This window comes from Lactuca saligna, chromosome 5 (genome assembly GCF_052625555.1).
Source record: "Lactuca saligna cultivar CGN05327 chromosome 5, ASM5262555v1, whole genome shotgun sequence".
Lineage (NCBI taxonomy): Eukaryota > Viridiplantae > Streptophyta > Magnoliopsida > Asterales > Asteraceae > Lactuca > Lactuca saligna.
This window is the reverse complement of record NC_136421.1, coordinates 236072495-236099965: the sequence shown is the minus strand read 5'-3', so window position 1 is coordinate 236099965 and position 27471 is coordinate 236072495. Positions and strand designations below refer to the sequence as shown.

The window sequence follows — 27471 nt, the reverse complement described above, 5'->3', positions numbered from 1 at the left end:
TTAGTATAGGATCGATTACATATGCTATAATATTCACTCATTCTAATTTTTTCAAATGCTCAGAGCATTGTGAGAGAAAAGAACTAGAATTTTGTATGACTAAAGTTATTAAATAACAATCAAGAACATTCTAAGGTTATACCAAGAACTGGTTTCTTAGGGACAGTTAGAAATATGATATTTAATTTGGACTAACCATAGTGACCTGTTTTAGATTGAGATGGCTCTTGGTCAAAATTGATGGTCATATGGGAATATGGAAAACTTTCCATAATAGGAGTTGATTATTAAATCTACATGTGAGTTGGAAAATTTAATGCGAGAGAAGTGTTAAAGGAGTGTACCTTGAATTAGAACCTCATTTACTTTGGAATTATTTCTAGTAACAAAGTTCCAATGGAACATTTTGTAATATCGTTGGCTTAGTCTCTATGACTTTGAAGCCTCGACATCACAGAAGGTCAATGCTTGTAAGGTTAGAATTCCAATACATTTTAGATAGTGACAATAATTTGGAATTGTGAAATGAGCATGACTGGAATAATGTCAAGTCGATATGTTCACAAAGAAAGGACCATAGAGAGGCATAGTATGCATGTTCATAATATGACATGACCGATGCTTAATTCAAGTGGTTAACTGATTACTCGAAACATTATACAATAAATAAAGTGTTAATTATTATGGTGATTGAGTAATAAGAGTTTTATTTATATTCAATAACTTTGAGACCATGGTTAATTAGTTTATCATAGTGTTTCACTTTGCATGTTTTACTTTCTGAATAATTTGATTATTCGAAATTCCACAATCACTCATACTTTTAGAAGTAGGTAGCAAAATAAGAATGTCATGAATAGAATTGTAGATTGTCTATGGGGACTAGACATAGCAATAAGATTGCTACAATGTTCATGAGTACTTAGAAAATATGTTTTTGAGTATTGGATAAACCCACAATCAGAGAATCACTTCATGGATTTTATCACGAGTAATTCTGAGATGATAATATATTATATTCTTAAAACTGAGATATATGAGTTGTAATTTACAAGTCGGTTGTACATTGGTATTGTGAAAATGTATCAGTAACTTGATGTTATAAAACGTAGTTTCATGTACGATTTGATGAGTAAAAGAAAGAAGCATATGAGTAAAAGTTTATTTATTTCTTTTTCCTTAAGAGGAAAACCGATATCTTTGGGCCCCTCGATAATTTGATGTCGACATCTGAAGTGCTTGGACAAGCCTGGACTAAATTGATGTGTTCAATTAGCAGTCTAAATTCAGTCGTCATAAATTGGGAAATCGAGAAACATAATTTTGGATAATGAAATTGATTTCAGTCCATGGCTTGTGTCCATACGATATCTTGTAGAATGAAGGAATAATTGATCACTTATTTTAGGACATGTAATTGACTGAGTCAAAGTTAAACAACAACTTTTAAAAGCTACAATTTGCTGATCGGTTCAGAAGTTTATTGTAATTATAGTTATAGACTTATCCAAGTAGGAGACTGTTGAATTAGGTGTCTAAGCCCATTGCTATAATTGGCATATACTTGAATTAATGGTAGCGCAATCTTTTTGGGTTGCCCTCAAACCTGGTAATTGAATATGATAACTTTGAGAGAGAGAGAGAGACTGATTTATTAATTTATTATATGATTAATAAATTAAGGAGCCTTGGATGCCTTATGGAGGAAGTTAAAGGATTAGAGTTATCTTGGAGATACATGCCTTATCCAATACCTTCCTATCACCTATATAAACCCCTCTTGGGTTTATTTTTGTTTTCGACCTCATACCAAAAAGAGAATCCCAAAAGTTATTCTTCTTTTACTCTTTTCCTCTCTCTCTCTCTCTCTTTTTCTCTCTCTCTCTCTCTCTCTCTCTCTCTCTTTCTCTCTCTCTCTCTCTCTCTTCAAGTTTACTTGGTTGCTAGTGTTTGGATGTGAACCATTAGAATCATGACACTTGTGGTGCTAGCTTCCAAATCAAAGAAGAAAAGATTTTTGATTGTTTACTACAACAATAGAAATAGAAAGGTATGTAATTCTTAATTTGTTTGTCTATTTCAAAAATACCTAGGGTTCATAGGTTTCTTGTTGTTCAATAGAATGTGAGTTCAATAAAGTTATGACATAGATATAATGGGTTGCATGTACCCTTAAGTGTTAATGATTTATCCATGTTATTTCATGTAAAACCCATCAAAGAATGCATGTTAAACCCACAGGTCATGTAAAACAAGTGCCTCTAATTTAACAATCATCACCCCATGATTACCTCGTGTGAGTTGACCTCGCCATGCATTGGAACAATTTGCCAACTCCCAATGTGTACAATCAAGGCTACAAAGCATTTATGGAAAACCATGTTTAGCTTGATGTACGACATACAACGTTCGACATCGCTTTTAATCGGATGTCACAAGTATATGTCACAGTAAAGCTCTATAACATACTCAAAAACACATTCTCGACTCGTCCTCTCAGGCATATTCAAATACTCATCTGATGTGTATGCGACTATGATGTATGCCAATTATCTAAGAGTTGTGCATTTTTTAATTGTAGTAAAACCACGTTTACCTCTAGCATCCCATCTCAATTGGAAAAAAAAAGCATAGTTGTTTGCCAAATATCTAGCTATACGTGGGAATAAATTTCTATTAATACGAAAATGTTCTTCTAATTTTGATAGGTCGTATAAACATTAAGGACAAAGTAATCACATACCAAAAGGCGGAGTGTCGCGATACGATCTCACTTAATCGAAATTCTACGCTTCTTCTCGACATCTGAACTTTCGCCTCTTTGTTGCCCCATGTCGCGTGCTACAGATAACATGTGCAAAATCGACTCATCATCAGAATCATCATTATCGGATGAAAAAAAAAGAATTTGAACCTAAAAAGTTATCCATATTATTGAAACTATGTTTGTTAGATGTAAAAATATGTAAAAGTTTATGCATATAGAGAGTAATTTTAAATTTGAAAGAACTTTTTTAATGTTGCAACTACTACAAACAATCAAAAAATAAGGCAATCAATAATAAACATCGTCTTCCTTTATTTTCGTAAACACTCCATAGCCAAACCACTGGACCATGGGGAGGTGTTCATGCTTCTCTTGGCATGCCAACTCGAAACTCACGCATCCTTTGCTATCTTATACCGGATAGCTTTATTTGATCTTACCATTATGTGAGAAAAGAAAGTGAATCTGGTTGGTGATAGGGTGTTGGTGTTATGATGTGGTCTTGTTATTTCTTTACTTTTTTAGAATTAATTAAATATGTAATAATAATTAATAAATAAGAAAAAGGTATTTCAACCATATTATGTTGGTTAGGGACGAAATGTTGGTTAGGGACGAACACTATAACAAAATAAAACAAAAGGATCATCTGTGCAAAAATAATAATAATAAAATAAAATAAAATAAAGAGTTATGATTTTTTATAAAGTATATGACCATTTATGTAATTTATTTTAAAAATTATTAGAGATTGCTAATATCGACAATATAAACAGTCAAATGTCAACTTTAGCCCGCGATATTATTATTAAGTTGAAAAATGGTCAAAATCAACGACAATAAGTAGCAGTTTGTCCTTCAACGTAAAAGTTTCAAATGCTATAAATCCGTACAAACTCCCATCCTCCATTTCCGATTTTCAACTTCATTTCCACTCTGTGAAAACCCTTACCTTCAAATCTCTTACCATCATCTCTTTTTTCCTCGTCCGGCGTAAAGTTTTATAAGGTGACGATGATGGACTCGTCTCTCCGGAGACTGGCAACGGCGACGGCCGGATTGAAGTTCCTCACGGTTACTCTATTTCTATTGCCGTTTCTGTATGATTTCAGATCTGCCGCTCAACTTCTGCCTGCAGAAGAAGGTCTACTCCTCTTTTGATTCGTTCGCTTGTAATTTTAAAGTATCAATCGATTTGTGTTATCTTTGTTCTGATATGGAGTTACGTTTGAAAAAAAATGGATTAGTCGAAAAAGTTTTCTCGATCCTTGAACCTTGACTTTCAACCTTATCCTGTGTTATCTCTCTAACCTGTCATTAGTACTGATATCCCACATAAACTCCTATAATGCCAATTTGATCGAAGATGCAGAAATCGTTAATGAGTAAAAAGTACAACAAGCAAACATTCCATAATCCATAGACTTCGTTTGAGATTTCCTTCTGTTTCATAAATCGTAACTTACTATTCGTTTCTTCTTCTTCATTAATTTGTTTCCTTATTAGAGAATTATTGTAGACTTACACGGTGGATATTTAATGTTTTCATCACCTACTCTTTCATTTATATCTCGAACAGTACATTAAAATGAATTATTAGTATAACTGTAAAAGGCTACAAAAGCAAATACGTATCTTGCATTATCTTGTTGTGTCTAGTTGTCGTCTTCTTCTTCTTCGTTTTTGCCTGTTGGATTATTTATAATATTAATATATTAATATTAATATTAATTTTAATATAATCCCTAGCTAACAGTTCAAAACCGATTTTGTTTTGATTTATATGGACTGGACACCATTTTAAGCTTGAATATGTCAACAATTGACTAACCGGTTGAGTGGCCGGCGTCAGCTATTTTTGTTTGGCCGTGGGTCATAAATGTAAATTTACAGTGACGATGGCGTATAATGGTCAAACATGATATATTAAAAAAATGCCTATTCTGATCGAACTTCCAATATTTTGAAAAAGAAGTCAGAGTAAAAATCGAATCAATCAATGCAAAAACTGTATATTATATTATAAATTTATAATCTTCTTCTATTAAAATATATATCGAAGCAAAACATGCAATGCCATGTTTAATGACCTAATGACAATAAGGCTTTTAGTTTGACATAAAGGTTCAATTTTACTGTGTTGCATGTTACCGGTTCGTTAAAGCTATTTGTAATTCTTTTTTTTTTTTTTTTTTTACGGAACATGTCTACCAAACTTAAGGGTTTAATGAACCAAAAATACAAAAAATGGTCAAATTGAAAAAAAAAAAGTTGCAAACTTCTGGTTGTAATGAACCAAAAATATGTAAAAAGGATAAAACCAAACATTCTGCAAAACTTAGATGCTTTTATGTTATTAAACCATGTTTAATCATCTTTCTATTAGCTTGTTTGATAGCCCACCCACACATGTGGGTAGGTATATTTATATTATAAATTTATAATCATATCGGATGAGATCAACTTAATTGGTAATATTTTCTATAAACATATGTGCCAAGATTGTCTCTCCAAAAGAGCCCTTGTGGAGAGTAGTGTAACTCCAACATATATAGTCTAAATTTTAGAGATAAGTAAACAGGTAAAAGATTACCTGATATAACATAAACTTTAAGATTTCAATACAAAAATCGGATATTGCTAATTCTTCCAATTAAGCAAGGGACAAATATTTAATTTCATATTACTAACATGATGGATTTTGTAATCTAGAAAAATAAATAAATTTGTGCTGATTTATGATCTACAACAGTTGAAGCTCTACAGTCGATAGCATCAAGTCTACAATACAACAATTGGCGGGTTTCTTCAGATTCATGCAGCGGAGGTGGAGGGCTTAATAACACAAATTCCGATAATGGGCAAGGGCTTATGAGATTCGGCAGCAATGTAACCTGCAGCTGTAACAGCACTGTTTGCCACATTACACGCATGTACGAATCTGTCTTTTTTTTATCCACACGACATTTTTATATGTTTTTTCACTAATACTTTCGAGTATTTTATGTCAAATATCAGCCAGTTAAAGGGACTTAATTTGACAGGAGTTCTACCTGAAGAATTTGCAAACCTCACTTTTCTGCAAGAAATGTAAGTCAACATATTCAACTTTTTATCAACCGGACTTAGTTTCTAGCTTTTTGCATTCAATATAACGTTTATCAAAACGGCTTTACCCGATTGAAAACGGGTCGGGCAGGTAATTCGGGTTTCGGTTATTTTCAAATCGCCTACTTCCATAGGCATGGTCCATTCCACTCTCTTGCCATCAATGTTGGACAACTACTTTTTTTTTTTTTATTTTTTTTTTTTTATTTTAGCCAAATCTCAATAGTTCATCATGGCGACATAGTTGGATAAATCTATATGTCTTCCATTGAAAAAAAGTGAGCAAGTGATTTTATGTTGTCACACAGAGATCTCTCCCGCAACTATATCAATGGAACAATTCCAGCACGTTTTGGTCAGCTTCGCATAACCATCTTGTAAGACTTACCTACCCTCTTTTTTCCCTTTTAAAACGTATTCCTGACACTTCTTTCTTTACAGAAGTCTTTTGGGAAACCGCATTAGTGGTCCAATACCAAGAGAGATAGGTGACATCTCTACACTTGAGGAGCTGTAAGTAAAATCTTAATTTATATCCAATACGTGTATAATGAATGTATCATAAATTTCACTACTCTTACATCTGAGACCTAATTATAACAGGGTCTTGGAAGACAATTTGCTTTCAGGACAGCTTCCTTCAAGCCTTGGTCGTTTGACTCGCTTGAGAAGAATGTAAGACTATTTAATCCTGATTCCACTTGCCTGTTGTCATTTATTACTTGTCTCATTGAAAGTTCTCCCTTGCAGCCTTCTTTCTGCAAATAATTTTACAGGAACTGTTCCAGAATCGTATGGAAATCTCACTAATCTAGAAGATTTGTAAGTAGTAGTGATGTTTATATTCTTTTTAGCTAAATAGACTTACTTGGTCATTATCCTGGTGACTTAAAACTTTTTTACAATACTTGCAGTAGGATAGATGGGAGTACATTATCAGGGAGAATACCTAGCTTTATTGGAAACTGGACAAGGCTCATAAGACTGTGAGTATATTATCTTGCTTTTCTCGTTCCTAGTTTTATAAATCTTTTCAATTTTCCAAATATTTCTGGTTTTTCATTTTAATAAAAAAATCATTTATCATGCAGTGATTGGCAAGGAACATCGATGGAGGGACCTATTCCTTCTACAATATCTCTGTTGACAAACTTACAAGAATTGTGAGCCGACTTCGTGTCAAAAAATTTAACTAATTTTTCATCCACGAATGAAACTTACTTTAATTTTGCATTTTGGTTTTCAGGAGGATAACTGATTTGACTGGACCAAGTACAAACTTTCCCAATCTGCAAAATCTGACACGGATGGTTAGACTGTAAGTTGATTTCATGTCAAAATTTTACTTATTAATAATTTCATATAGAAACTTGACATTATTTTTTTAATTAATTTTGCTGCAGGCATTTGAGAAATTGCTTGCTCACAGGTTCAATACCTGAGTACATAGTACAGATGAGTGGCATGAAAAACCTGTGAGTCATATAACAACACCAATCTAAATGACTAAATTCAAGCAGAATTTTTTGCTAAATATGGAGTTTTAAAGAAATATTTAATCATACTTGTAAATTTATCTTTTTGCAGAGACCTAAGCTTCAACAGGTTGACTGGTACAGTACCCGATTCAATTGGAAGGCTGAGTTTCGACTCTGTGTATGTAACTAACTAATTACAAGATTTGGTCAAATTGCCTGCATGTTTTCATTTTTCAGTTAAATTTGAAATGGAATATTTTCAATAAATTCAGGTTTTTTAATAACAACTCGCTATCTGGAGACATCCCAGGATGGGCATTCGCTTTCAATAACAGAAAGATGTTAGTGATTCCCTTTCGTCAATCAACATTACTTCATGTATTTAAATATGGTTACAATATCATTAAATATTTTCTTTCTGCAGTGATTTATCCTACAACAATTTTACACAGTCACAACAAAGGAACTGTCAGCCATCTAGCTTGTAAGTTTTATTTTCTTTACCAAATAAAAACATTCTCTTTCTTCCTTCACTTACACTTTCAATCCATTCACAGGAATCTAGTTTCTGCCCTTTCACCTACAGAAGCAAGCAACTCGTATGTTTCTATTCCCAACCTAAAACAATATTGTTTATTTTTTATTTTGTTAAAACATGAATTTATCTCGCAGAAATTCTTGGTGTATGACAGACGGACTTACATGCAGCCGAAACCCCAACCGTAAAACAATTTTTTTTTTTTCAATTACCTAATATATATATACCAATTGCACAAAATCTCAAGAGAAGCATCTCACATCTTGATCGCAGGTTATGAATTATATATCAATTGTGGTGGAACGAGTTTAGATTTTGAGGGAAATGAATACGAACAAGATTTGACCGATGAGCAGTCGTACTTTAATCCTTCGGGTGAGAGATGGGCTTATAGCAGCAACGGTGTTTTCATGGGCAATGATAACGCTCCATTTGTCGCAAGAACTAACAACGTCATAGGTGGCGATGTATACAGATCCGCCCGTCTTTCTCCTACTTCCCTTAGATACTATGGACTCTGTTTGAGATCCGGTAGCTACAAAGTCCGACTCCACTTTGCTGAAATAATGTACTCAGATGATATGACATTTAGCAGCCTGGGAAGGCGCATTTTCGATGTCTCAATTCAAGTGAGTCACAACTCTGTTTTTTTTTTTGTATAATTTGATGGGTGAATTAGTTGGGAATGTAATTTGGTGTTTTTACATAGGGGGATCTGAAACTGAAAGATTTTAACATAGTGGAAGCAGCTAATGGTACTGGAAGGGGAATCTATAGAGATTTTGATAATATTATTGTTAATGGGAGCACGATAGAGATACATTTGTATTGGGCAGGGAAAGGGACTACTGCAATTCCAGATCGAGGTGTATATGGTCCTCTTATATCAGCCATCACAATAACACCAAGTTAGTAAATTATCCTTTATGAAGATAAAAGTTATATATACTTGTATATAAAAGACCAAATAAAGAACAAAAAAGTGAAAAGATAAGAGCGATTCTAACATATTTATTCTCCTTCCATGTAGACTTTAAGGTTTCAACAGGTGGCCTATCTGCCGGAGCTATAGCTGGAATTGTGATTGGTTGTTGTGCATTTGTCCTGTTGATTTTAGCTGTTCTTTGGAAGCTAGGTTATCTAGGAGGTGACAAAGAAGACAAAGGTTAGTACACTAACTTTCAAGAGCCATTAGTGTTTTTAATTAAACTCAAATCTTTCTGCTATACTGTATAGTAGGTTTATTATCTCTAATAATACGTATGTGTCTTGTTTACAGAACTTCGAGCTCTTGAATTACAAACGGGTTATTACAGTCTACGACAAATCAAAGCTGCAACACATAACTTTGACTCCGCAAACAAGATTGGTGAAGGTGGGTTTGGACCTGTTTACAAGGTAAGCCAAATTATATCACAAATACCCAAACATGTCGCATTACGTTAACCTCAAAAGTTCTATTCTAACTTTTTCCATATGTAATTTTGACTATATATAATATAGGGCGTACTCACAGATGGGTCCACAATCGCTGTTAAGCAACTCTCCTCAAAATCAAAACAAGGAAACCGAGAATTTGTGACCGAAATAGGCATGATATCCGCTTTACAACATCCAAATCTCGTTAAACTTTACGGGTGTTGTATAGAAGGAAACCAATTGTTACTGATATATGAATACCTTGAAAACAATAGCCTTGCACGTGCTCTTTTTGGTAATTAAGCACTTATTCTCAATTTCTCACATCTTATTATTGTGGTGAATTGTTGATGGATGATGATTTTTTTTTTTTTTTTTTTTTTGACATAACAGGTAAAGAAGACCAGCGGCTTAATTTAGACTGGAAAACAAGACAAAAGATATGCACACAAGTGGCTAAAGGGTTGGCTTATTTACATGAGGAATCGAGGTTGAAAATTGTTCACAGAGACATAAAAGCTACCAATGTGCTTCTTGATAAGGACCTTAATGCCAAAATATCAGACTTTGGTCTTGCCAAACTTGATGAAGGAGAAAACACTCATATTAGCACACGGATCGCTGGAACAATGTGAGTAGTATGTTTAAGTACTGCTGTTTTTCATTCATATATATATTTTTTATTTATTATTAATTTAATTGGATTTGCAGAGGATATATGGCTCCAGAATATGCTATGAGAGGATACTTGACGGATAAAGCAGATGTTTACAGCTTTGGAATTGTTGCTTTAGAGATTGTGAGCGGGAAAAGTAATACAAATTACCGGCCAAAAGAGGAGTTTGTCTACCTTCTTGATTGGGTAATTTAACTTCCAAACTTTTCTTTTTTATTTCCTTTCCTTGTGGGTCCCATTTATCTAATAAAAACCTACGATGTGTGATATTTAAAGAAATAAGACAATTAAACTCAATGTTTTAAAACCCGGGTTTTTAGTTGACCCGGTGTGATGATCGGTTTACGGGTCAACCGGTCAACCCGGTGTGATGACCGGTTCACGTATAAAAAGTATTAATTATAAAAAATATTACCATATTTAAATATGAAATGCATTTATTATGAAGATTATTAATACATTTCACATTTAATTAATGTTTTTTATATTTAATTATGGTTATATTTGTCATACTTAATACTTCTTATATGTACCCTCAGGGCACATGTTAGAAAATCTTTTAAAAAAATATAAAAAATGGTAAAGTTGTCAAGTATGTAGATATAGAAAAAGATAGATAAAAATATTCTATGATAGCTATATTTATTTGTCTTTCATATTGATGTCATTTCAATTATGTTAACGAAAGTTCTTTTATGATATATATTTTGTTACAGAAAATATATATACAAAAAAAAAAAAAAAAACGGAAATGCGATTAAAAGTGAGGGTGGGATAAAATAAAAATATGAGAATTATTCATCTGGTTCGTTCTCTAAGGTCCTAGAACAATAAATAAAAGGAAATACTAATATTGGGAATTTGGGATGTTCTTAGGAAAACTTTTATGTTTTTTGAGTTTTTCTTTTTTACAAAAAATATAATAACCTTTCCTATGTGTGTTGGTTAACTTGAAGGCCTATGTTCTACAAGAGCAAGGAAATCTACTGGAACTTGTGGACCCCATACTCGGTTCACATTATTCTAAAAAGGAGGCAATGAGAATGTTGGACGTGGCCCTACTATGCACGAATCCATCACCATCACTCAGGCCCGCCATGTCAGCGGTGGTGAATATGTTGGACGGGAAGATTCCGGTTCAACCATCAGTGGTGAAACGGAATGGAATGGATGATGCCATGAGGTTTAGAGCCTTTGAAATCATATCACAAGATAGTCAAACTCAAACACGCTCTTCTATTATATCGCCCGAAAGTCAACTCCCACGGAGCACCACTATAGATGATCCATGGGTAGATTCATCTGTGTAGAGAATGTTGTTATTCTTTCTCATGATTTGTTGTTGTGAAAATATGTTTGTAAATTGCATATATGAGTTTCATCAATGTTTTTCTAAATTTCTGAAATATTTGTAGAAAATGGAACATACATTGGAAAAATGTGAAATTTTGCTCTGTATAAATCTCTTGATTTTAAAAGAACAAAGATATAATTTAGCACATAATCGCTATGCACAAGAAAGGAAACGGCTATTGATCGATTCTCCATAAACAAGAATGATAATGAAAAAACAGAATGATCTTTCACTCCCCTTCAAGTTGGAGTGTGAAGGTTACAAATCCCCAACTTGTGAACAAGGAAATGGATACAGGTTGTTCGTAAGGCTTTCAAGAAAAGGTCAGCATGATTTGCGAAAATTTTGCGTGGTAATATTTCTTTGGATTCAAACCCACTCTCGAACAAAATAACAATTCATTTCAACATGTTTCGTTCTCTCGTGAAAAAATGAAGAACCCCAATGTGGTTTCTTAGGTTTTATTATTTGATCAGAAGTTGCTTTTCAAAACATAAGCCAAGAATATTTATAAAACTATAAAACCTAAACAAAGTAGGAATCTAGATAAAGATTAAAAGTAAGATAAGACTAAAAGTAAGACAAAACCAGGAAGAGAAGAACTCAGATGAGCTGTATATGATATGATATCCTTTCCTCCCCGTTAAGTTGGAGCGTGAATGTTGCGAACGCCTAGCTTGTTAAGAAGATAACGAAACTTGTCAGTACCAAGAGGTTTGGTGAAGAGATCTACAACTTGTTCATTAGTGCTGATAACATAGGTTTGAATTTGACGAGACTCAATGTGTTCACGTACAAAAAAACAATCTATCTCTACATGTTTGGTGCGTTCATAGAAGACTGGGTTGTTGGCAATATGTCTTGCTGCCTGGTTATCACATTAAAGAGAGTCAAACCTAATTGGGGGAGGCTAAATCTTTCAATAACCAACAAATCCATAAGATTCCACTGGTAGTGGAAGCCATGGCTCGATATTCAGCCTCTACAGACGACCTGAAGACAACCGATTGTTGCTTTGTTTTCCAGGAAAGAGGAGCACCTCCTAAAGTAAGATTTCCGATGGAAGGTAAAAAAAATGCCTTGACCTAGGGTAGCTTTGAGATAATGAAGTATGTGAAGAGTAACATCAAAATGAAGTTGTCGAGGAGCAGGACGCCCACTAAAAGACAAAATGGTCTGAAACTAAAAAGATACCCGCGTCCAAACTCAATTTCCTTTGATTTTTTACTTAAACCATTAAGTAAAAGGTTCCAAATCTCGGATTTGAATCATAAAAGTGTCTAGATGGATAAAGTTTCAAACTTTATCCATTAAGATGCTCCAAAGAAGAAAATCTAAAACCCTAACTTATAAAATGTCCAAAAATGCACCTTTCTACATGCGTGAAGCAAAGAGAGCTCTTACATGCACTCTTTACTCCATCAAATGATCAAACCTATACTTAAACTTGAATAAAAGCTTATGGAGTTCTTCAAACTCAAAGGACCAAGCCATAAAGGGACCAAAACTCATTAAAATGAACCAAAAACACCATTAACTCTTAGATTTATGGATGAAGTGAAATAAAGTTTGGATATTTATTACTTACAATGGTCCAAAAGTAGTATGGGGCTGATTACTTTAGGTGCAAGGCTTTAATAGCCAATCTTTCTTGATTCCTTCACTCTAGAACCACATAACACACTAAAATGGATACAAAACCCTTCAATGGAGGCTAGGGTTTCACAAGGGTCATTCAAAGGGTAAAGAAGGTTGTGAATGACGAAAACTTACGAGTTTGTACCCCTTAAATACACACAAAACCCTAAAAAACGACATAAACCCATGGGCTGGGACGCACCACGTCCTTTAATTGGACGCTCTGCGTCCCCCAATTTTTCAATTTTTTAGATTTCAGATAAATAAGCAGTTTAAGTCACAAAACAATATACATATCGAGAACTCAAGTGCTACAATGGGAAGAAAAATTGCAATATAATTTGTTTTGTAAATGCAATTTTGAATGACACAAATCTTCTTTGAAAGATTCACGACATCTATTTAATTTTAATTTTAATTTCTACATTAACTAGAAAATATTTTTTTACAATATTATTTAATTTTAAAAGTTTTAATTATGTTTAATTTTTTATTTTTAAATTGGCCATACTAGAATTTCATATGCTTCAACCTTAGAGTGGTCTATTGTTCTATAAAAATATTTTTGAAACTAAAAGTCATTATTAATAATAAAAAATAATACGAAAAGTAGTGTTAAGACTAAACTTAATATTTACATTTAATATAACAAAAAAATTTGTATGGGGATCGATTCCATTTCTACATACTAATAAACATGATCATGGATTGTGATGACTTGTTCCATTCCTTCTTAATTCCATTCTATTTAACCAAAAATACCCTATGAAATTAAGGGGAAATGGAATCCAATTCCAACACATTTCTATGTTTGGTTCAACTTTTGAAATGAATTGAAATCCTAAATAAGATAAACTTTCCATTGTGTGTGTGTTGGGGGGGGGGGGGGGGGGGGGGGTTCATTCGATCAAGAGAATGAAGGAAATAAATTCCAATTCATTAAGGAAAAGTGCAGGATTAATATATTACCCTCTTTATTTTTAACACTACATATGAAAACCCTATTAGCTAAAATCAATCGACCCTCACCACCATCATCATTGCTGCCACCACCAACCCCACCGACACTATCATTTCCACCACCCTCCACTACATCCTCCTCCTCCATCACCACCACTGTTACCACCTTCATCACCACCCACTACCAGCCAATAACACCACCACCACCACTTCCTCCACCACCCACCACCACCATTTTCTATTTTTATAATCTACCTATCTGATAAAATAGTACATTTTGCCACATGTCATTTTCTGAGCCCCTCCCAACATTCTAAGTGAAATGACTAAACTACCTTATTCTAAATTTTACTTGTATCCTATTCAAATTCATCAGTATTAATACAATTAATTTATTTCCACATTTTTAAAAGGGATAATGACTTAAAAGGGTAATATATTTTTTGATTTGTATATATTTGGTCACCGAGTTTTTTTTCATCTATATTTTCCCTTTCAACTTGTTAAACTGTACACATTCAGTCCTTATGACCGGTTACTTCAGGTTAACCGGAAAAAAAAATGATTTAATAGGATAATATATTTTTCATTTTGTATACATTTAGTCCTTAATATTTTTGTACACATTTAGTCCTTAATTTTCTTGTTTTAAAATATGTCCTTTTTGTTTTTGTACTTATTTAGTACTTATTAATGATCTTTTTAGGTTTTTCTCATGATATCTTACGTGAGACAATCATTGATGAGGTGCTTGGTTGCCTAGGTTTTGTGGTTTGGCTTATATCTTGTGTTCTGAACATCGTAATTGTTGAGTTATGAGCAAAACATCAATCCTATGGTGCACATGTAAACCCTAAAGCTTTAGATCTAGGTTTTTCTGTAACACCATAAAAATTTGAACAATTTTTCACTTTTGAAAAACCATGAAATATAGTTTGCATTCATAAATAAAAACATTGTATCAACATTGTATCAGTACAAAACCCCAAGATCAAAATACTTAAACTCCAGTGTGCATGTGTACGAGTCATGCCGGCGCCTTCCCGCGATCATCGCTAGTACCTGAAACACATAACACATAACTTGTAAGCATAAATGCTTAGTGAGTTCCCCAAAATACCACATATATCACGTACGCCTTTCCAGGCCATAGGACCTTCTGATCCAAGTGTCTCAGGGGATTTCCATCCCAGACTCGGTTGACCTTCCGGTACGTATCATCTTGACCTTCCGGCCCACATCATGCTCATATCACATAACATATCACATATAACTTACATCGCATATACATCATACACATAAGACCCTTCGGTCACATACAATTACCCCATCGGGTAAGGCATAGTGAGAAGACTCACCTCAGACGTCTCGTAAATCTCTGACTCGGTAGAAGTATTGCCTAGCCTCCGCTTATTCATACAAAGTAAATACCCTCATAAACATAACACTCGAGGCTAGACTCGACCATCTATTGTCATCCTCAGAAGGGTAAAAGACTATTTTACCCCCTCTTGACTCAAGGACCCCATTGTTGACCAAACCCTAATAGTCAACAAAAGTCAACGGTCAACTTTGACCCAACTCGCCGAGTGCACTCCGGTGACTCGACGAGTACACACATGTCCACTAACTCTCTGTCCCGCTTGGTACATCGAGTCCTATCCTATGCTCGACGAGTCACACCTGGCATGAATCGCGGGGCTATCCCGACTCAACTCGCCGAGTCTCAAGAACAGCTCGGCGAGTATCGCCTTGAACTCCAGTCTTTTAACCCCCTTCTGACTCACTGAGTTATCCCTAACTCGGCAAGTCTATTCACTGAGTGATCTGCATGGACCTTAACCCTACTCACCGAGTCCCAAGAACAACTCGGCGAGTTCATGCCATGCACAAACTCTATTGATCTCCTGTGGTCAGATATGTGCCCCTAATCCATAGATCTGGCCTTCCTAAGCATAAGTGTCACGTAAAGTCTGAATCTTGATGCTTATAACTCAACCAATAAGCATCAAATGATGATTTTGTCCCAAATACCTTAACCCAAGGTCATGACCTCCATTATTCTCCATAAAGCTTGAAGAATAAGGTTCTCTGAACCTCTATGGGTCCAGGTACAAAGCCTCATCTCCAGAAGGGACTATTTGGACCTCAAATCAACTTAGTTAAGGGTACAAGAAACCCTAAAACCACATATCCTTCCCAAAACAGAAGAAGAGTCGAAATAATACCTCAAATGAATGATCTTAGCTTTTAGTCCTTATAATAGCAACCTCCTTTGCTTTCCCTTGGCTAGAACCTCCTTCTTCTTACTAAATGACACCACAAAGATCAACAATGGTTACTCCTTGCTTCCTAAACGATCTGAGACTCTCTCTCTCTGGGGGTAGTAGCCACAATGGACGGCCATAAGGGCCTTTAAATAGGTCCCAATCCCTGGAAATTGGGGCTTCACTAAACAGCGTGGACTCGCTGAGTCCGATCATGAAATAGAATGAACATCCGCATCCTTACTCGGCGAGTCTTGGCACCAACTCGCCGAGTTCCTCCACACTCTCCAAAAATTAAATAAATAATAATATACCTGGGAATCCAGATGTTACATTTTCTATCTGTACATGCAATAATCATCCAAAGCTCTCAAACCCTAATCTAGCATACAACAAAATCGAAATATAACAAAGAGTTAAGATGATACCTTTAATTGTAGCTTGGAGATCCTTGAGCTTTTGAGAACCTAGCACTGCAAATGCGATGCCTCTAATGAATCACAAACACCAAAGCAAGTTACAAATTATTTGTTTAAGGCTTGTAAAATTAAAGGACACGAATGCCTAATTAATTTGCCCATATGGTCCAAAGTTGTATGTCAAAAATTGGATGTTTGATAAAAAAATAAATAAATAAATAAAAATAATAATAATAATAATAATAATAATAATAATAATAATAATAATAATAATAACAATAATAATAATAATAATAATAATAATGATAAGGTGTTGCACTAGTGGTTCAAATGTTTCATTTGTTGTGAATATGGTCAAAGTTATTTGAAAATATTTAAAATGATGAATTTTCACTTTAATTTAGTTTTTTATATATTATTTACAACAATTTTAAAAAATACATATCTCTCTCTCTCTCTCTCTCTCTCTCTCTCTCTCTCTCTCTCTCTCTCTCTCTCCAGATGCTAAACCTTAGCAGCCCCCCATCGACCTCCAAACTTGTTCCAACAAGCTTAGACCATGGCTGCTAATATCACCCATGTCGCCACCTGTAGAGCCCAAATCATCGATGATGATCGTATCTACGAATAAAACCCTTCACAAACAAAATGTCGGATCCCTGAAGAAAAACCTTTTTTCTCACCTTTGATCTGACATTCTTTCTCGCCTCCGGTTAGGGTTTCAGTCGCCGCCCTTCTAGTTTTTAAGGCTTCAGCCGTTGTCGAGATCTGACATTCCTTCACCCCCTGCTCTGATGGCCCCCTTAATCGATGGCAGCAACCTTATCAGAGGCTTAACAATCGAGAAGAAGACAACTAATGAAAACCTTGGCTGACAAGAAACCCTAACTATCGTAGCCGTTGTAAGCAGATGTAGATCTCGATGACAGCTTCGTTCTTCAATTAGGGTTTTCGTCTTCGTTCTTCAGTTAGGGTTTTATGTTTCAGATATGTTCTTCGAGAGGTTCTGGTTTGGTTAGGGTGTGTGTTCATCAGATTTCGTTTGTCTGTGTGTGTTCATCTAATTCCGTGTGTGTGCTCATCTAATTTTGTGTGTGTATGCATTTACATATGATCTGATTTTATGTATGGTTTTTGTTTATGGAATGATTATTTAGCGGAGATAGAGTGGTAGAAAAAGTTTAGGTGGAGATGGATGTGGTAGACGATGGTGGTGGCGGAAGATGTTCTTGAGTGTTCTTAAATCTATGAATATGTTCTTTGGGTGTTTATCAAACACACACACACAAAGAGAGAGAAAGAGAGAGAGAGAGAGAGAGAGGAAATGGTGGTGTTAGAAAATTTTATTTTGTTTTTCGTTTAAAAATGAATGAAATAAATTAAAATTCTAATAATAAAGAATGCAAAAGAGAAAAATAATCATTATAACTCATTTAAATTCTTTCATGGAGTAAAATTACAAAAATAAATAAATAAATAATTTTAAACCACTAGTTCAACTCTAAAACTTTTTGAATAAATATCTATACATATATGAGAAATTAAATTATCTCCTACCTTTTATACCTACAATTATTCCTACCCACTAAAATTATGATAAATCACCATTCAATTTAATTATAATTGATATATTCCTAATATAACCTTAATGAGTTAATTAAAAAAATATGAAATGATGACACTTATTATAATTTTATTGGGTAGAAACATTTGTAGGCATAAAAAGTAGGAAGCATTTCGCTTCATGCATTGGAAACCAAGCTTTCAATTTTGTCTTTATTTATTTATTTATTTCTCTTTCGACCTCTAAAGTACTTCCACATAATTACTAAACTACCGCTCAATTAGTTATTTAAGACACCAAAATGAGAATTACCACACCAACCCCTACGGGAAAAAATCTGAATAAACAATGCCCCAACACAACCAAGGACAAAGCGGTAAAAACACACTGAAACCTAGCTTTTTTAATTCCGGGCTCAGCGTCAGCTGCCATCTAACGCTTTGACTTTTCTTCCTTTTCCCCCCTCTTTCCTTTCTCTATTAAACACCTTAACTTTTCTTCCTTTTACCACACCTTCCTTCTTTACAATTTTCAACATATGATAAATTCCTATTATCGATTTCACCCTTTTCTGGTAAGTTATAACTTATACCATTGATTCAATTTCAAAAGGAGTTTTTAAATCTATTTTTTATTTAATTTGTATTTAATAATGTATAAAACACCTGGTTACAGCAAAACAGCGTTTGGTGCGATTCGAACAAACAAGTATTATGGCTTTAAATTGTCAGAGGTTTTAATTAGCTTTTGTTAATTTCTACCTTTCATGTTTCATCTTCTTCCCCTTTCAGTTTTCCTGCTTTCAGTTTCAGGGGTCGCCATTAGAGGACTGAAATCATGCTTTCTTAAGCTTTACAAGCAAACAAACTGGTCTTTCTTCCCTACAAACAAAGGTATGTTTTTGAGTTTTGAATGGCATTGATTGTTGCGAAATACGAAATGTCGGGATACTTTTTAAAAATTGTTTTTTTATTCTTTTACTGCATTTTAGCAACGTTCGAAATGTGAGAAGTGGGGTTTCTTTTTCTTTATTCAGTCGCATGTAGACAAGCTTTGCTTTTTGTGGGGCTCTGTTGACGATGCAAGGCTCTTTGTTCAATGGAAATATAATGGAGTCTTTTCACGTAATATCCGGCTCATATATTATTTTTGTCAATTTAAATAATAAATTATTTTTTTACCTAAAGGCTTTTAACCGACGGTTTTGTTGATGGGGTTAGGTTACATTTTAACTACTTTAGAAATAAATTAGATTTGTTATTATAAATATATATATATATATATATATATATATATATATATATATATTTTCTTTGCTAATTGGTTTCTCAAACTAACATATTTATGTTAGATTTTGTCATGATACATGCAAGTTTTATTTTTTATTGTCCCTATGACCTAAATAACAGGTTTTATAGGTTTAGTGACTATATATTGTAAAATAACTTGTTACACGAATATGTAAAATAAGATAGTTATACAAATTAGTTAACTGTGGGTCCTTGTTAAAACTTTGTGTATTTTAATCTGGGGTTTGGTATACAATATATACAATAATTAAAGGATGACTTTCAAAAGTTAGTATTATCATTTGGTGCATAATTACTTATAGAATATTCAAGGAAATATCTTATTATTATCAATAAATATGTTTAACGTGTGTTCACTTTTACTAATTTAAGCAATAAATTGTTTTATTTGCCACTTAGGTCATTAAATCAATATTTACATTATATATGTCAAATTAGTACAAATAAGAATGCTGGTTATTATACCAATCCATCAGACCCTTATAAGAATATTTTACAAGTGAGTGGAATGATAATTAGCTTTATGAATTATGATGATATTTATCGTACATATTCTTTAGGACGTGGACCAAATTGCACACGAAAAGCAAACTAGCCTATGAGTAGTATATTTTTGGGTTTTATATTTTTGTCATAATACTTTGTATATTGGTAAGTTTGATCCTGTTTAAAAATAATTTACAAAGATTGTCCTTTTAATTTATAGAAGAGATACCTATGCAGTTGTATTATTATTATTATTATTATTATTATTATTATTATTATTATTATTATTATTTATGATTGAGCTTTTGACTTTGATAACAATGGCTCTATATAGAAAATAAGTTACAAAATCACTCCCTGTAATATTACAGAAAAGGTCCCTATATATATATATATATATATATATATATATATATATATATATATATATATATATATATATATATATATATATATATATATATATATAAAATGAGTAACTTGCCTATTAATAATATATAATTTTAAGTTTTAAACTTTGGCCACAATAATACATATTATTTAGGATGATGACCAAATTGCACTCGAAAAGCAACTAGTCTATAAATAATATATTTTTAGGTGTTAGGCTTTGGTCACAATATTTTTTTATGTTGGTAAAATTGTGTTGAAAATAAAATTGTCCTTTTAATTTACAAGAAAGGTCAATGTGCATTCTTTTTTTAGCTTTGGGTTTTAGAATTTAGTCACAATAGTTTCGTATGTCGGCATGTTTGGTTCATGTATTGAAAATAATTACAAAAGTTGTCCCTTTAATATACAAAAATGGTCCCTATGCATTTTTTTTCATATTTGGGTTTTAGACTTTGACCATAATACTTTCGTATGTTAGCATGGTTGGTCCCTGTGTAGAAAATAAATCACAAAAGCACTCCCTATAATAAAAGGTCCCTATGTATTTTTTTTACAGAAATAGTCCATGTGTTTAAATAGTATACTCTTTGGTCCATGTGTTTAAAAAAAATAAAAAATGGTCCCTATCTAATAGAAAATTTTCAGATTACTTCCTCCATAAAACGGACATAAGTATACTCCACGCCTTCGTCCCCTCGAAATAGAGAAGAGGCAATTTCTACTTATAGTATATCTAACAGCAAAAATATAATAATCTACGTATATTATTTTCATCTAACTTTTATGGTTCAAAAGACCACTTTTATATTTATTAGCATTGTACAAACTTGGTCCGTAACCTTTTTATACAACAACTTTAGAAATTACATTAGTATACGTTGATAATCACAATAAATTATTTGTATACGATAAATTAGGGTATCACTAATACACCTATTTTTTTATTAGAACAAGTAACAATATTAAATATAAAAAATGGATAAGTTCAAAGTTGAAAGAACAATTGTATTGGTGAAACTCTAACATTTTATTTAGTGTTAGTAACAGTATAATATTATATTCGATGGCATATTATTCGTCAATACCAAACTTGGTGTAAAATATATTCTTGGGTTGGAGATGTCCGTAGGGTGGAAGAAGTTCATTCCTTCCACATCTCCCAACCCACTTGTGACGTAGGCACCACATCAGTATTTCTATCCAACTATCTCAACCCACAAAAAATTAAAATCCATCACTCCAAACCCAAACCCACAAAAAATTAAAATTCATCACTCCAAACCCACATCAGTATTTCTATCCAACTATCCAAACCCACAAATAGTGAAAAGAGAGAATTGTGAATTAGGTAATTCGAGATATCACCAATCTGGTGGTACCGCTACACCAAGGAATGGTGTAGCTGGTACCAACACCAACCCACTGTATATTTCCTTCGGATCCGTACACCCTTAATGATATGATTTTTCTAAATAAGGCATTGTCCATGGAGTTTCTAAGAGAATCCTCAACCCTTATCACATTCCACAATGTAAAATACAATAATACATATGGAAATAAGAATAAGATTTGATTACAAGAAATAACAATTGTAGTTTCTATGATTTGTTTATTATAGCATCTTATTTTCCTTTTTTTTTTCATACAAACATTGTATTTTCAAAAACCTACCAACTTATCAAAACAAAACAGAAAAAAAAAATGAAGTACAATATATAAAAGTACATTGATATTTATTATGATGTTGTAATAAAAGTATGAGGATGTAATAGAAAAAAAGTGAAAGTAGAATGTTGTAATAGACAAATATATAAAAGTACATTGATATTTATTGTAATTAGCCTTAAGAATAAGACAAAATTGCAAAAATCATCCATGTGATATACATTTTTTTGGGGGTTTTAGTCCAAACCACGATTTTTTTGGATTGGTGGTCATTTTGAGCTAGTTTCTTTGTGTTTTTGGTCCCTCCGTAAACTGAAAAGACTATTATGCCCTTCTCATATATTTTTTAATGTCTTTTCTATTTAATTTAAATGAAAAATAAAATAATTAACTAATTTGAGGCCCACATCTCTCTCTCTCTCTCTCTCTCTCTCTCTCTCTCTCTCTCTCTCTCTCTCTCTCTCTCTCTCTCTCTCTCTCTCTCTCTCTCTCCACCCCGCTTCTTCTTCCCCAGCAAATAAACACACATAAAAATTAAAAACACAAAACACACTCTGGAAGCTGAAGAGTAGAATCCCCACATATATAGTCGTGATTTAAAGAAGAACGAGGGACAGCGGCAGTGGATTTGAAGTGAGAGAAAAAAGATTTGGTTTCCTTTCGGCAAATTTATTGGTTGTGATTAGAGCTCCATTGAAGCTCTGTATTTCATATGTTTTGGTCATCTGTTCATTCAACAACTTCTCATGATAGGTTTCTCTTTTCTCTTTTTAATGTTTTGATGCCTTTAAGGTTTCTTGCACCATAGCTGCATGGCTATTTTGGAGTAGGAATCATTAAAAAGCAGCATAACCGAAGTGAGTAGCAACAGATAATGGTTGTAGTAGAGCCCTATTATAAACGTTCTTGAAGGGTGAAAGGGCACAAATTCTTCAGCCATAGGATTTAGGTTCGATAAGATTTCCTCCAAATCTCTCATATCTTTCTTAAAACCCTCTTCGTGGCTATGGCGATCAACCCCATTCTTCAGCCTATGATTGTTATCATTTGACCCCGAAATCAAAATCGAAGACTATAAATCGATTTTGGAGAAGAAGATTGGCTCTCAGTTAGAACAGGCCACACTCGATGAGGTGTTTGGGTTTGTGACTGAGAAGAAGAAAGACAACATTTGGGTGTGTATGTGTCTATGGATGTGTGTTTGCAGCTTTGGATTCGTTTTTTGATCGATTTATGAAATGGTTTTTTGAGTTTGGGTTTTGATTTTTGATTTCTGTAATGATGGATTTCTTAAAAATGAAGAACATAAACTCAAAGATGAACACTTGCATATTTGATTTCTGGGTTGAAGAACAAACAGAAAAATGGTTTCCTAAAGAACACACATTTGATTTTTTTTTTTTTTTTTTTTTGGTTATTATTTCGGGAAATGTATATATATTTGAAATTGGGTTTTGGTTTTTGATTTTTGGAATGCTGGGTTTCCTAGAAAACACAAATCTGAGTTTTTTATTTTTGGAATAGATAGATAGATAGATAGATAGATAGATAGATAGATAGATAGATAGATAGATAGATAGAGATGGATGGGTCTTTTATTATTTTTTAATTGTTAAAATAAATAAATAAATAAATATTAAATTTAAAAAATGAAAGAAAAATGAAAAATAAATACCTAAGGGTATTATAATCATTTCAATTTTCAGATGGATTATTTTCACACACAAACCACTTCAAAAAGACCATAAACCCAAAAAACTCGGAGTTTGGATTAAAACCTCAAAATTTTACTATACCACAGGCACCATTTTTGCAATTTTATCTAAGAATAAAGTTTTGTTGAATTAAATCATACCGTCTCTTTCGTATAGGTTGCCAAATTCTTTTCAAAGAAGGTATGTGAATAGGACCGAATACTAATATCAACATGTCCTTTGAACATTTGATGGCGACTTCTTTAGATATGTATTAACCACGGACGTCCTTTTAATAAAATCAAAAGTCAAAATAGGGAATTTCTCAAGTTATTTTTTGAAAAGGAAATTTCTCAAGTTATACAATCTGATTTTGATTTCATTCTCTTTGTTTTTCAAATAAAAAAACAAAAACAAATCGAAGGAAAAGGCTTGGTAATGGCCTCGATCCAAGAGTTAAAGCACTCTGCTTTTTTTTTTTTTTTTTTTCTATTATTTATACGAAAAGCTCATTGCTTTCATCTTTTTCTTACACCATGTTCATACATACTTCCTTCTTTATCATATCATCGTCTGTTCATAAACAGTTTCAGATTGTTTGTTGCAGATGGATTCGGTTAATCGATCAGCTGTGACCCCAAGAAAGAGTAGATTGGCTCGTACCTTTGCCAAGGTGTTGCATATTCGACCTCAACCTGCAACGACGATTGATCAAGTTCAGAAAGTAAAGTCGCACGAGAAACCAATCGGAAAGTTCTTCAACGAGGAAGATGAGAAATCTCAGGAAAAAGCAGCCATGGATGCTTTCATCGCCAAAGTTTTTGCCACCCTATCGTCCGTGAAAGCGGCATACGCCCAGTTGCAGGATGCTCAATCTCCATATGACGCTGACGGAATTCAATCGGCTGATCAGATCGTGGTCACGGAGTTGAAGAGGTTATCGGAATTTAAACAATCGTATTTGAAAAACCACATCGACGACTCCTCTCCGGAAACCACAATCCTGTTGGCTGAGATCCAAGAGCAGAAGAATCTATCAAAAACATACGAGATAACACAAAAGAAGCTAGCGAACCAGAGTCGGCTCAAGGATTCAGAGATTGTGTTTTTGAAGGAGAAATTGGAGGAAGCTGAAAGGGAGAACAAATTGATCGAGAGGAGGTTGAATTCGAGTGGTCCTTTATCACGTCACGAAAACCTTCATTTCTCAAAACTGACCCCAACCGATTTCGTATTAGCTCTCAAGCACACCATGAAAGCGATTCGAAGTCTGGTGAAGTTCATGATTACTGAAATGGAGTATGCGAATTGGGATCTGGATGCAGCGGCTGAATCAATCCAACCGGAGGTTGTTTATTGGAACACAACTGATAGATGTTACGCATTTGAATCGTTTGTTTGCAGAGAAATGTTTGATGGATTTAGTTACCCGGATTTTTCCATTTCCGGCGATCGTCGGGACCTATCAAACAAGGCAAAACGCCAGAAATTGTTCTTCGACAGATCTATGGAGTTGAAATACTTGAAAGCAAGGGAATACATAACATGGAAACCAAAATCGACATTCGCCAAATTTTGTTGGTTTAAATACCTGAGACTTGTTCATCCCAAAATGGAATCTTCCCTTTTTGGAAACTTGAATCAGAGAAGTTTGGTGACTGCCGGAAAATTCCCGGAGACGACATTCTTCGAGTCGTTTGCAGAGGCGGCAAAACGGGTTTGGCTTTTACATTGTCTGGCGTTCTCATTCGATCCAGAGGGAGCATCGATCTTTCAGGTGAGAAACGGCAACCGTTTCTCGGAGGTGTTTATGGAGTCCGTGAACGATGAAGCATTCTTGTCACCGGAAAGCTCCCGGGAAGTGGCGTTCACGGTGGTTCCGGGGTTCAAGGTGGGTAAAACTGTTGTACAATGCCAAGTTTATCTGACTTGATTAACGGCGATGAAACCACCACCGGCGGTGGAGGGTGTGGGGTGTGCTGCTTGCTTTTGAAAGTGAAACCGCGTTAAACAACTGGATATTTTCAATTTTAGTCCCTATTGATGAAGCCTTCCCCAATTTTGTTAATATTAGGGGTGGGAAAGGGGTTGTGATATTTAGGGGAAAAACTAGATAAGTAAGTGTCATATACTATTTGTAACATGCATTTGAAAAGCATGTGTTAAAATGTTATGTCGCAAACACTTAGATGGTTTTATGGTCTCATGTTTGTATTTAGGGAAAAAATGATCACATAAGTAGCTACCCTTGACGTTTTTCTTTGATTCCGGTCCCGTTGAACATCCGGTGTGTCACACTGATTTTCAAACTACGGGGCAGGTGTTAGTGTATTATGATTATATTGTATGTTTATCTTGCCTTTTGTATTTATCTTGGCTCATTGTTATATATATATATATATATATATATATATATATATATATATATATATATATATATATATACTAGGTTATAACCCGTGGGAACCACGGTTATAATAGTAAATAAATTTTTATATTAAAAAGTCTTAATTATTAATCAATTATAGTAAAAGTTTGAATATAAACAACTTATCATGATCTTTGGTGATTTTAATACTACTTTTAGAGACTCCAACAAAACTCACCAAAATATGATATAGAATATGCTTAATCAGATGTAACCATTTAGAGCCAATAATTTGATAGAACTTAAAGCACACACCGGCCTATAGAGCATGAAACAAATCTTTGACTGCAAAAGCATTTTTTTCGAAAGAGTGACTACAAAAACATTAACCACTTGCAATACTTGAAAATTACTATGAGTAAACCATTCAAAAATGAAACCTTAAAACAGCAACCAAGAGACAAAACATCCTTAAAAAATAATGAACAAACTGCCTTGCATGCTTATGAAAAATAACAATAATGAAAATGTGGTGCCAGGAGAACCAGAGTTCCAAAAGTAAACACTTCTTTATATACAATATTCCAATGCAAACACATATTTGTTCCAAGATTACTAAATATTTTTCTTTTACTAACTATTTTCCAACTACATAATCTTTCTCTACTCCTTCTAATTTCGATTTAAAAAAAGAAACATTTTAAGAAGTAGGATGCTATATAAAAGATTTTAAAAAAAATTCATTCGATGTACGAAATACTAAAAAATAAACTATTTTACAAAGTATAATGCTATAAATGACCATTTTCAAAAGGTAAAATGCTATAAAAGAATATATATAATTTTTATTTGCCGGTCTATGTTTGAAATAAAAAAAAAAAAAAAAAAAAACATTTGTACGAAATCAAAATAAACTGCTATGAATGATAACACAAGTCGTTTAACATTAATTGTGTTACAAAATAAAATTTTCTGTATATTATACTTCATAAAGGTCACATATTTTTCAAATATACAAAAAGTTCAAATCTTATTTATACCAAATGAAATCAAACAATGTTTTGTAAAACAACTACTAAACCGAAGAAAATACCTCCGATTTTCGTTTTTCTTCTATAAAATTTGTAACTCAGTAACCTAACTTCTAAAGCTTAGTAGTAGCTCTAGAAAACATGGCCTGCACACAAAAAATATAGAATACTAAATTATTTATAGAAATAAAGCCACCATCATGAAAAGAAACTTATTTCGAGCTTTATATTTTTACCTCTTTATTAAAGAAAGACGGAATGTATTGCAGTATAAAACCTTGCATTGTCTGTGCAGTAGCACAAAAGCCTAGGTATTACATTGGGTGACATCTTAAA

At 33.5% G+C, this 27471-nt stretch overlaps 2 protein-coding genes across 7 annotated transcripts; both read left to right on the top strand.

The window, feature by feature from the left end:
- The first annotated feature begins 3633 nt into the window (after positions 1-3633).
- Positions 3634-11448, top strand: LOC145046538 (putative LRR receptor-like serine/threonine-protein kinase At1g53440). The gene is made up of 24 exons (XM_078994825.1): positions 3634-3911; positions 5520-5700; positions 5786-5857; positions 6184-6252; positions 6317-6388; positions 6479-6550; positions 6626-6697; positions 6790-6861; positions 6967-7038; positions 7122-7193; positions 7279-7350; positions 7463-7531; positions 7626-7694; positions 7778-7837; positions 7911-7952; positions 8026-8075; positions 8165-8520; positions 8601-8799; positions 8922-9056; positions 9171-9289; positions 9395-9605; positions 9704-9941; positions 10022-10172; positions 10943-11448. The coding sequence occupies exons 1-24, from the start codon at positions 3782-3784 to the stop codon at positions 11294-11296; spliced, it is 3009 nt and encodes a 1002-aa protein (XP_078850951.1). The 5' UTR covers positions 3634-3781; the 3' UTR covers positions 11297-11448.
- A 7075-nt stretch (positions 11449-18523) lies between these two features.
- Positions 18524-26105, top strand: LOC145046535 (protein GRAVITROPIC IN THE LIGHT 1-like). Of its 6 annotated transcripts, none has more exons than XR_013682024.1 (4): positions 18524-18762; positions 18864-18921; positions 18995-19081; positions 19225-19374. XR_013682024.1 is itself a non-coding variant. In XM_078994820.1 (4 exons), exon 4 carries the CDS (start codon positions 24344-24346, stop codon positions 25667-25669), a length of 1326 nt encoding a protein of 441 aa, XP_078850946.1. In that variant the 5' UTR covers positions 18620-18762; positions 18864-18921; positions 19001-19081; the 3' UTR covers positions 25670-26105. The 6 variants fall into 6 exon arrangements, 4 of the variants coding, with proteins under 4 accessions (XP_078850946.1, XP_078850945.1, XP_078850948.1 ...); XR_013682023.1 differs by having other exon boundaries at positions 18525-18762; positions 19180-19374; XM_078994820.1 differs by lacking the exon at positions 19225-19374 and adding an exon at positions 24344-26105 and having other exon boundaries at positions 18620-18762; positions 19001-19081.
- The last annotated feature ends 1366 nt before the right edge of the window (positions 26106-27471 follow it).

Bases quoted from the DNA above. Each gene is read 5' to 3' on its own strand.
- LOC145046538 (XM_078994825.1), top strand. From the start codon at position 3,782: ATGATGGACTCGTCTCTCCGGAGACTGGCAACGGCGACGGCCGGATTG. The intron at 7,953-8,025 runs GTATGTTTCTAT...TTTATCTCGCAG, and splicing joins CCTACAGAAGCAAGCAACTC to AAATTCTTGGTGTATGACAG. The intron at 8,800-8,921 runs GTTAGTAAATTA...CCTTCCATGTAG, and splicing joins AGCCATCACAATAACACCAA to ACTTTAAGGTTTCAACAGGT.
- LOC145046535 (XM_078994820.1), top strand. From the start codon at position 24,344: ATGGATTCGGTTAATCGATCAGCTGTGACCCCAAGAAAGAGTAGATTG.